Source organism: Drosophila suzukii (assembly GCF_043229965.1).
Source record: "Drosophila suzukii chromosome 2 unlocalized genomic scaffold, CBGP_Dsuzu_IsoJpt1.0 scf_2c, whole genome shotgun sequence".
Classification (NCBI taxonomy): Eukaryota; Metazoa; Arthropoda; class Insecta; order Diptera; family Drosophilidae; genus Drosophila; species Drosophila suzukii.
The window spans coordinates 37758592-37770871 of NW_027255896.1; the positions used below are offsets into that span (position 1 = coordinate 37758592).

At 36.3% G+C, this 12280-nt stretch overlaps 1 protein-coding gene across 1 annotated transcript in view; it reads left to right on the top strand.

The window, feature by feature from the left end:
- Positions 1-7892: 7892 nt before the first annotated feature.
- The window catches only part of TpnC4 (Troponin C TpnC4), a 242322-nt gene continuing 237934 nt past the window's right edge, over positions 7893-12280 (top strand). The window contains exon 1 of the mRNA XM_070998686.1: positions 7893-7967. Coding sequence (XP_070854787.1) covers positions 7893-7967 — 75 coding nt within the window. The remainder of the gene's footprint in view (positions 7968-12280) is intronic.

Sequence of the window (12280 nt, forward strand, 5' to 3'; positions counted from 1 at the left end):
CTGTTTACAAGCTTCTTGAATGATTTCAAAATCAGAGTCGTGTTCGATGAAAATTGCACTTGACTTGGTACAAAAGTGTTTTATTAATATTTGCTTAGCATTTCGATGTTTAATTCATTAAACGTTATTTTAATCTTGACTTTCTTAAAATAATTTTCACTTTCTTCACCTTCTGTATTGCTTCGAATCATTTCTACCTGTCTTGCGAAATGATTGATTGGTTTTTCAGTAATTGTTATTAAATTTTCATTATCTTCTTAAGCGCTATGTGCTGTTGCTTTGTTACTGCCACAGTATACTTCGTTAATTTTGATTCTTGACAATGCATCGGTTACGTGATTTTGCTTTCCTTCTAAATATTTTATTTCGAAGTCATATTCTCTTCTCCTTATCTTCCATCTTTGCAGTTTCATATTAGGTTCTGTGATATTGTTTAGCCAGACTAACGGCTTATTGTCACTTAATATCTTTGTCGCCCATACTATAGCTAATAATTCTTTTTCAATTGTATTATAGTTTTCTTTATGTGCATTTAGAGTCCTACTAATGTAACTGATTGGTTTGTTATCCTAAGAAAGAACTGCTCCTAATGCAAAGTTGCTAGCATTAGTAGTTAATTGAAACCTTTTTCCAAAGTCTGGACAAATCAGTATGGGATCGTTTATGATAAGTTGTTTTAATTTATTGAATGCTGCAATAAATGTATCATCTTTGAATGTCACTTTAGAACCAGCTTTTAAACATTTAGTTAAAGGTTTTGAAATGTCTGCGAAGTTTGGAATGAATTTTCTGTAATAACCGCAAAGACCAAGAAATGATTTTATTTCTTTTTGAGTTTTGGGAATTGGAAATTTATTCATTGCCTTAACCTTTTCTGGATTTGGCATAACACCGTTTGGTCCAACTATGTGTGCCAAAAATTCTGTTTCATTTTTCAAAAATTCACATTTGTCTAGTTGTAATTTTAGATTAGCGTTTTTAAGTTTTTCAAAAATAATTTTTAATGAAGTAAGGTGTTCGTCAAGGGACGATAAGAAAACAATTATATCGTCCAAGTATACAAGGCAATGCTTGTTTATTAATTCACGAAGGACATTGTTCATGCATCGCTGAAAAGTTGCAGGTGCATTTTTTAATCGAAATGGCATTCGTGTGTACTCGTTGTGTCCGTACTTTGTGGAAAACGCTGTTTTGTTTATGGAATTTTGGTCCATTTCGATCTGGTGGAAACCTTTAGCCAAATCAATGGTGGTAAAATATTGACACCGTCCTAGCTTGCCTAGTATTTCGTCCATATTGGAAATGGGAAATTTATCACTAATAGTGATCTCATTTAAGCCCCTATAGTCAACTTCAAGTCTAAATTTTTGTTTACCTGAACCATCTTTCTTTTTTGGTACTATCCACAATGGACTGCAATAAGGTGATTGGCTGTGCCTAATTATTCCTTGCTTTAACATATCCTGTATATGAGACTCAACTTCTTTTTCAAATGAAAAAGGATACCCATACGGTTTTTTATAAATTGGATTTTCATGATGAGTTTTTATTTCATGCTTAAAAACATTCTTAATGGTCACATTTTCACCATCACGATATTGAATGCATTTATATTGGTTAATTAATTTTAATAATTTAACTTTTTCTTCTTCATTTAAGTGTTCTAAGCGATAACTTTTTCCCTCTGCTAATTCATTTTGAACAGCATAATTTATTTCATCAGTATAATTTTTAGATTTTAGCAATGCCTCAAAATCATTTATTTGTGTTGGATTTTTCAAACTAATGTTTTTGTGTAAAAAAATGCGCCCACTAATAGTAGTGCGAATTTTTAAATAATCAATATTTGCCTGGTTTGCCTCTAGTAACTTTCGTCCTAGTAGTATGTCATAATTGGAAGAAAAGTCGTGAATATAAAATATTTGTTCTTGAGTAAATAAACTATTAGGTGCAACTGTCATAGTCCGTATAATTGTCGGATCTTTATGTATGCTCCCGTTGAGAAAATTCTTTTTCATTAAGTTAATTGATGAACCGGTATCGACGAGGCAACGATAATTATGATTATTTATAGTTATTCCTATGTATGTAATTGGTCCGAGGCTTGCATTGGAAAATTTTCATTTTCATTATAAACATCTTCTTTGTACTCCTTATTTTGTTGATAATTTTCGTCTACTTGCATTCTTGATTGGCCTCTATTACTTTCTCTGATTCTATTTTGTGATTGGTTGGGTACTAAACCCGATCGTCCACTTGGCTGTTGGCTTTGATTCTTGTATTATTTTGCTGTCCCTGAATTAAATTTCTTCGAAACTCTTGGTAACTTCCCCTATTTTGGTCAAAAGTATTATTTCTGTTATTCGATTGGAACCTATAATTTTGTGGAACCATTCTTTGGGGTTGGTTGGGGTGTGTTGTACAAATTAGTGTAAGGGTAGGGGTTACGTGTATAATTTGTTTGTTGATACTTTTGAATTTTATTAACATTGATGTTATAATGTTTTAAATTTTCATTTTCTTCGTATAGCCCTTCTTGCTAAGCCGCTCGTTTCAGTTTAAGTACTGTTGAAATATAGCTTCTTGCTAATGTGATAGAAATTCTGTCAGTTAATTTTCGTTGTATTAGGTTTTTTGTAGTCCTAAACATTGCTTCTGTGTACAATATTAATTCATTTGGATTTCCTTCAAGTTCTAATTTGTTGCTTATAACTAACTGCTTAAGCTCGATCTCGTTACAACATTTTCTTAGATTACCTTGAAAATTAGTATTGTATAATCGCCTTAATAGTTCCTCCACAGGTGTTTGCGTTTTGTACTCGTCGATTAGGGCTGCTCTAAGATCTGGCCAGTTGTTGACTTGTAGAACTTGCAGAATCCTCTGGGCATCACCGGTGATTTGAAGTTCAATTGCTCCAAATATAACGCTTGTCTGTCGATCATTGGTTGTAGGATACAGACGCAAAAGGTAGTTAACTCTTCTGACAAAGGTTCCTAGGGTAGATGGATATCCTTCAAACGTTGGAATATTCCGGATCTGGGACAAAAGCTGATTTAAGTTTTGCTCCGTCAATGGGTTGGGTGCCACACCAATTTGTGGTTGCCCTTGAGCTGGTGGTTCTTGGTCCATTTTGTTGTGTTTCATTAAACTTTATTACCGACCGAATTGAATTTATTCAGTAGTCGATTGAAGTTTAATTTATTATAATATTTGTTCAGTGCCTTTAATTTGCACTTAGGTTCTTGTGCGGATCTCTTAGTTGCACTTCCGAGCTAGTCGAATAAATTGCTTACTTGTGGGCAATTCCACGCGCTGATCTGGATATCCTAGTAGTTAAGAAATATCCTTTTAATTGATCAGTAAGCCCCCGAATTTGTTTTTTTTCGCAAGGATATTTTTTAAAGAGATCCTACCGACTGCGCCATTTACATGAGTCGTTCTTCGCCCGAATAAAAATTTTAGAAGATTTTTTATTTTCGTTGGTTATTCTTTATTAGAACGTTGGAAAAAGACTAATTGTATGTTACAGAATTGGTTAGAATGAAACTTCGCCTTGCGTCTTAGAATTTACTGTTAGTGCATTAGGTGACGCAATCGCAGGTGGATGATGCGATCGCCACTTCTTTGTTTATGTTTACATAATTCGGTCTGATTGGATTTTGCGATCTTATTGGATTTTTACGTTTATTGAATTACGTCATTGTTGACGTTCGGACTTAATCAATTTTCTTTGTTTGTTTGCAATGCGGGATCTCGAGCTTCTGTATCGTTTTTAATAAAAGCCGAAATTGGCGATTCTGTTTATTTGTAAACGGTTTCGATCTTTCAACTGGTGGCCGTTGAGAAATCGTAGTGCAGACACGTCACTATATATATATTTACATTTTGTTGAGAGGTTTTGTCACTTTCTCTCAAATAGCAATAACGTTGCATTACATTAAAAGCTCCCACCATGAACAGTTCTCTGATGATGCGTAAGACCTTTAAGTCAGTGTCAGAAAGTATATCTTCAAACTCCTTGCAAGATTCGTCTATTTCTTTTTTTAGTTCGTCACCCTCGCCATCAGCATCATCATCATCACCAACGATGTTAGATTTAGTCATTATTGACTGTTGCTTTTTAATAAAATGTGAGTAAACAAGGGAGAACGCTATAGTCGAGTACGTCGACTATCAGATACCCGTTTTTCAGTTAAAGGGACCTATGGGAAATGGAGATATGCAAGCGAGATTAAAATGCGTCACCTACCCGTGATCTCAACATATGTGGGCGGTAGACAGATTTAAGCGTTAATGGCGTCAGAGTGGGCGTGGCAAACTGTTTTTTGAATCAATCGATAGGTATTGACGAGACCAATACATTTCAGTTAACATTTGGGCTGTTTGGGCTGTTTGTGGGCAAACTTGCGCTGCGTACAAGGCCACGGAATTTAAATCTGAGATCCCATTTCTATATCTTTGATAGTTTCCAAGATATTTTTTTTTTTTTTTTTTTGTTGAACATTGATGCACTAAGAGCAGTACAAACAAGTGGCCCAAACGACACCAAGCACGTGCTTGTTACGCACGGGCCTATTTTTATTTCGGGCAAATACGGTTCGCGAGGAAGGTACATAGAAGAAATAAAGACAGGACAAAACATAGATCAGCAAGACTAAAGCAAATGAGCTAAGATTTTAGTTTTTAGTACAGGGATAGAAGTTGAGGAACAAATTAAATGATATACCTTGTTATAATTATAAGAAAGAACGCGAAAGGGCTCATGCTGACTAAAATTAGATGAACATCGTGGCAAGTTGATAGGATGGTAGTTTCGCATTAGTCTAACAGGAACATTGAAAGTTGGGCGGCTTACCAAATCTACAGAATCAACATCGCCTCTGATAAGATTATTCATAAAAATAGTACCAAGCATAGTTCTACGGCTTACTAGACTAGGCAAATTAATTAATAGCAATCTACTCGAGTAAGAGGGCAACCTGACGTTTTGATTCCAGTCCAAACCACGTAAGGCAAAAAAAAAGAAATTGTTTCTGTACGGACTCTATACGGTCAATGTGCACTTGATACTGAGGACTCCAAACGGAAGAACAGTATTCTAAATTAGGACGGACAAGTGAGGTAAATAATAATTCGGTAGTGTATGGATCATCAAATTCTTTGGACCAACGCTTTATAAACCCAAGAACACTCATAGCTTTATTTACAGTAGAGGTTATGTGGGAGTCAAATTTAAGTTTAGGATCTAGGAGAACACCTAAATCGTTTACTGAGTATATTCGGTCTGAAGAGAGTAACTCATGAACGTTGGCGTACCCCTATAAAAAGTCATAACGTTGCATTTAAGATAGTTTAAATTCAAAAGGTTGTACTGACACCGTTCCTGGAATCTATTAATGTCTGACTGCAAGCAGAAACCAGATTCAATAATATTATATGAAAAATAAAGCTTAACATCATCAGCATACATTAGTACACGAGAGTGACTTACGATAGAAGGAAGATCATTTATAAACAGAGTAAACAGCAAAGGGCCTAAATGACTGCCCTGGGGCACTCCATATGTCACGTTGATCATCTTGGAAACAGCGTTTTTGAATAAAACCTTCTGAGATCTACCATTCAAATAACTTGAAATCCAAGTTAACAGATTATTCGGAAACCCGATTTGAATAAAAGAAGAGAGTGGTTAACAGAGTCAAAAGCTTTACTCTGTATATATAACGTCTGTCTGCAATTTTTTGTTAAATCCATCTAGTACAAAAGATGTCAATTCGAGCAGCCTAGTGGTGGTCGATCTACGCTTAACAAAACCATGTTGACACGGCGATATTAAAGAGGAGCACAAATGTTGCAACTGAGAGGTAATAACGCGTTCAAATGTTTTAGGAATTGCAGACAATTCGGAGATTCCTCTATAGTTCTGAACATTAACCTTCGCACCCTTTTTGTGGAGTAGAATAATAAAAGAATCTTTCCAGATAGTAGGAAAAACAGATGATGAGATAGACAAATGAAAAAGTTTAAGAATGGGTTTACAAATAGTTCGGGCACAAAACTTCAGAACACACCCAGGGAGTCCATCTGGCCCCGGAGAATAGGTTGGCGTTATAGTTTCTAAATCACTTAAGAGAGAACTTTCGGTCATTACAGGAGAAAAAATACAATTTGCCCTGCTTAAGTGATTAGGGTAGCTAGAATTAGACCAAGAAACATAACTATTGTATAAGTAGATTGGAAGAATTCAGCAAATAAATCTGCAATTTCGGATAGAGTTTAATCGTACTGATGATGGCAATGCTGAAAACTTTCGCTTAGCATTGACAAAATTATATAACCGCCTCGGATCCTTTGAAAATTCAAATTTACATCGGTTCAAATACATGGAATACCAATGACTGTTAAGTACATTAAAATTAGTACGAGCCACCACATATCTTGAAAAATCGGATGGCCTACCCGACTTTTTGTACTTTTTATAGAAGTTTGTTTTTAGGTTTCTAAGTCTTTGCAACTGATTGGTAAACCAAGGTGGCCTGTCTAACTTAGGAGGAAAACTATCAGGAACACATTCACAGAAAAAAGAGTTTAGGGCACTATAAAATAGTTCCGTAGCACTTTCAATATCCATGCAATTATATAAATTTGTCCAGTTATATTGTGAAATCAAGTTATTGAGTTTACTAAAGTCACATTTACGAAAGCATCTACTTTTAGTTGGAGAAAGTAAAGGAGAGAGGGTATCAACGCAGGGAAGACAAATTGTAAGTTCTAATGTGGGATGATACTGGTCTTCAGGCACAACTAGTGGGTCAATTCTAGATAAAGTGACTTCAGACGGATCTAAAAACTAAATACAAGATCTAATTATCTGTTTAGTGAATTACGTATAAAGCTAACTTTAACTGATAATTCTAATAGACCGTCAACGAAGTCATGGTCAGATAAAGGGGTAGAGATAAGTTAGTCAGTGGAAAGGGACCAAGAAATGTCAGGGAGATTGAAATCACCCAAAAGAATTAAAAGATCCCTTTCGGAAAAATGAGATAAAACATTTTTTATTGCAGACAAATGTTGCTCATAAATTGTTAAGTCGGATCCAGGTGGATTATAAGAACAAGTTACATAAATAGAAAGAGATTTCAAAGAAACTTTAACACCAATGAATTCGATGTCATTGGGATAAAGAAAGTATATTCTCTCCGATGTTAAAGTAGAGGTAACGGCAACAAGCACCCCACCCCCCTACGAGAAGAGCGATCAGTTCTATACGTATTAAAATTTTTGGACAGAACTTAGGAGTCTGATATCTCCGGTTTCAGCCAAGTCTCAGTAAAGGCCAGAATGTCTTCAGAAAAGGCAGAGGAGTCAGCATAAACCTTAGATAGCTTCATATTAAGTCTCCTAACATTTTGATAGGCCAAAAATAAACTGCTCAGTTATTTGGCGCTGGTACTGTCGTGGAAGGCATATTATTAGTTCTCCGTCTGTTTGAAACAAATTCTTTAATGACCAATTCATCAATAAGCCAAAAACTTTTAGAATTTAGTACATTAAATACTTCCGGAGGAGCAGATATTTTAAATGAAGATATCCTACGACATATAGAAATTTAAACTCGTCCACTGTGATGTATTGAGATGGGAATTCCTGTTGTATAAATTCCAAAACATCTGCAGGTGTTAAATGAGGCACAAATAATTGCTTCCTATATGGAACAACCGAGAGGCTCTTTCTTCCACCACCAGCAATCTGAACATCGTTCGTCTGATTATCGAGACTAGGGACTCCTACAGAGCTAACTTCACCTGTAGGCACAGAAAGCTGCGTAGGGTTTGACCCCTCAGGCTGACTAGCAGAAACAGGGACTCCTCCAGAGCTTTTGGTACCTATGGGTACTGCTGTCAGTGAGACTTTAGGTCCCCCAGCCCCAGTGGATGCCGATATAGCTGCCGTTACCGATCGGGTAAAAATATTTGAAGCTACGTTGGGATTTGGAACTGATGCCTTTACTTGAACAGATTTTGAAAGAGCGGTATTTTTGCGTTTAGGTGACCCTACTGACATTTTTTTTTATTGTCAAGGTCCGCCTTAAACTCTTTAAAATCAGGAACTACGCTCATAAGTTTATTAAAAAGTTTCATAAAACGATCATTGGTCAGCGCAACATAGCCATCCAAATCCCGGTCTATTTCAACGCATGAGGCACAAGTCCACGAAAAACTAACACGCAGATCATTAAAATCTTTTACTCTGCCAACAAGTCCAGTACATTTTGGAACATATGACAGTTTTGCAGAGACGACAGTATATAAAAACGTCATTAGGTGACGATCCAAACTGACAATCTTTCTTGGAACAAAAAAGAGCCATTTTTAAGTATTAAAATTTAAGAAAAAAAAGTTATTTTTAAATCCAAAGAATCAAAAGAATTATAAATACCTCACTTAATTTGACACTGGGATCAAACAATAAAAATGTAGACACACAAAAACACAAAAGTATAAGAGCGCGTAGAGACTGCGAAAGCGAGAGAGCGCGACACAGTGGCTGTCGACTGAGCGTGGCTTGCGAAACACAAACAAAGTATACACGACAACAGTTTAGACGACAAGAAACGGGAGAGAGATTACAAGAAAGCTATGGGAAACAACAACAAAAGCTATTGAAACAAATGCATCACAGCGTACAGAAGTTACAATAACAAAATGCACAGGCTAAAAACAGAGTTAGGTTTTGTTAGGAACTCTACAATAAAATAGACAATTAAACATAAACAAACGATTTAAAACACAAGCACGGCTGGTTATGTTGGACTAAGTCACAAAGCAAGGCACCAGTAACACAGATATTAATGACAAATTAACAAAAATCACAGAGCACAAGATAAACAAAACCGGTCACAAGCGACGCTAAATCGACTATGGTTTCTAAAATATGGCCCTTTTTTACTAATCTTCTTCCCACTCCTGCTTCTTTTTATCCCTTCTCTTTCTTGACCTGGGAAAAAGAATAAATCGGCTTGAATGACGTATTGGAAATCGATTGACTTCCCGTTTTCGTTCCTTTAGCCGGTAGAGATTCAAAATGTTAACAATAAGAAACTATTTAACTGTCAATAATTTTACCAAGAAAACATTTCACCAAGTCAAATTTACGATTTACTATGACAGACATTTGACCATGTGCAAAGAGGGTTATAGATTATGGTTGGGCGGGTGAGAAATTTATGGCTAACCATTTGTATTAGTCTTGAGTCTGCTATTCTGCATACTTTTTTATTACCTATTTTCATTCGTTATGAATCTTCCAAGGATTCGTTTCTTTTATATTTACTTTTTCAACTGCTCAGTGGAATTTTAGAAACCCTTTGCATTCTCACTAATTGTATTGCCAGTAGTAACGTTGGGTTTAAGGTTCATAAAAGGTTACCTCCCTCTATGCCGCGGATTGGATTGCTTAATAGTTTTTACGAAACATTGTATGATGCCGTTGTTGGCAGACTCGACAATTGGCCAGTGACTCACAGCTTTCAACCCTATGAGCTTTAGACAAGCAATTTTTGCATCCTCCTACATGAACAATAGCTTGGCGCCGAGTTCTGGGATCCATTTCCTGAAAGCGCCTACATGCTTGTAATTGACTTCGTTGTGGACTGATTGATTGCTGAGTGTTGTTGTGGGTTGTGCGTTTATCGTCTACAGCATGGACTTCGAAGTTTCGTTGCAATTGGCGCAATTGAGGCCAAAATAAGAGATGATTCCAATTCGTTGCATTGTCCTTGTATCGATCGATAAATCACTCTTGATTTGCTATCTATGGGGTCCTTTGGGTTTTTCTGGATTTGCCACTTGCTAACGCCATGTTGTCTTTAAATACATGCTTATATTTCTCTACCAGCTTCTTTAATCCTGTTAGTCTTGAGGCATACTCATCTCCAGTGGGTAATGCCGCTTGGTGGCTTTCTTCAACTTGTGAAGAATCACATTTTTGACATTAATATTATAGCTAATATAAGAACTCCCTTCAGTGAGTAAAATAGATTTTAAATTTTTGCCTTACGACTTAAAAAAGCTTGCTAAGAAAACAATCTGAACCAAAAAAAAACAGTAAAATAGCTAGGTAGTCAGCTTTACCGAATCCTAGATACGGAAACCCCGCAACAAGGCTACCCAACCGATGAAAATCTAGCCAGGACGCAGCTCGATCCCAGCAAGAAACGCACCACGATATAAAAATGAAACATTTTGGGATATAGAGAGACGGTCACACTGGAAAAGAGGAACCAATCTTCACGCGACGAAAACACGAGACTTTTGCTGAAAAACAGGGAACGACGACGGTCGGGGCACGCGCCGTTATCGCATTTCTACGGGTAAAAATACATCGTGCTGCACCAGCCGCGCTGCACAGGAGAGTAGCTGCCGGCAACTCTGGATCAAAAGCATTAACTCGCGAGCGATTCCATTTAGCAACCTGGCTGGAAGATACAGGGTGAGAGGAGTGAAGGGCGTTAGGAAAACAAGTGCGAGTGGTCAGGAAAATAACAATAAACAGAAATATTGTTTGATTGTGGAAATTGAAAATACAGGGAGTACCTTGTTGGGCAAAATTGCGTGGTAATTATGGCTAGTTTTCCCTACGGCTATGCGGGCGTTGTAATTCTGGCTAGTTTTCCCTGCTGCCACGCGGGCGTGGTTGTTTTAGCTAGTTTCCCTGCGGCTACGCGGGCGTGGTAGTTCTGGCTAGTTTTTTCTGCAGCTGCGCGGGCGATATTGTCTTGGATAGTTTCCCGGCGGCTACGCGGGATTTCAGATTTAGATCCCGTAGCCTTGTACGCAGTGCAAGTTTGTCACGCGAAGATGCCACGCCTACTCTAACGCCCATAACGCCTAAATCTGTGGCGCCCACAATTTTCATGCTAGAAAAAAATGTTAACAGAAATGTATTAATCTCGTCAATACCTATCGATTGATCCAAAAAAAAGTTTTCCACGCCCACTCTAACGCCCATAACGCCTAAATCTGTCTATGTCTGTTATGTGGGTATAACCATATATTGAGATCGCGAGTAGACGGCGCTTTATTCTCGCTTTACTGCTTGCATATCTCCATTTCCCTTTGGTCCCTTTAGCTGAGTAACGGGTATCTGATAGTCGAGGTACTCGACTATAGCGTTCTTCCTTGTTTTTTATTTAATAATGGGTAGGCAAATCAAATATATAATGATTAAAATTAATAATATAAAGGATATAGATATTTTGGTATTATTAAATTTAATGAATGGATTTAAAATGTTTATATTATCCAAAGAGTGTTCCGAGTTTATAATAATATACATATAATCGGATATTTCATAATTTTTGAAGTGGTTCGTAGTTATAAAGTTAAGAATTTTATTCTCTAAATTGATATATGAAACGTTATTAATTGTGGTTGTACCATTAAATGTTACTAAGAATGATCCGCTTAACTCGGAGTTGTTAACAATATTGTTACCATTTATTAAAATGGCACAATCTTGGATAATGTCTATTTTTTTATTTTTCTCTCTTATTTATTTACAAATTGATTTTTCACCGTTTAATAATCGGGTAAAACAAGTTTTTTCTGAACTTAAAGTGCAATTATTATTAAAGAGTACTTTCTTAAATGTTGACATTTCGTAATATGTATTTGCGCATTTTGCGACTTGATTACTTATTAATAATTTTCCAGCGGATCGGGAAATGGATCGGGCGTAATATATATCGCGTCTGTTTTTTATTATTCGGTATTATACATAAATTATCATAAGTTGTTTATGTATTGCGATTTTGAATACAGAGATATCCCTTAAGTCAGCGAAAATTACTTAGTATCTTCATTATTTAAAATTATTGTATTAAAAACATAAATTTTTGCAAGGGTGATAGTACCAATTAAATTTTGTAGGTCAAATGTTAACAATCGAGATGTTTTTTAGTGATCTTAATCAATAAAAACCCTTTCAAAATCTTCAGAAAGAGATTCTATTTCTTTGAACAATTTAGAATTGATAATATATTTTTTATGGTTATTTTTAATTAATTCATTGATTATACCCGTTACTCGTAGAGTAAAAGGGTATACTAGATTCGTCGGAAAGTATGTAACAGGCAGAAGGAAGCGTTTCCGACCCCATAAAGTATATATATTCTTGATCAGGATCACTAGCCGAGTCGATCTAGCCATGTCCGTCTGTCCGTCTGTCTGTCCGTCCGGATGAACGCTGAGATCTCGGAAACTATGGGAGCTAGGC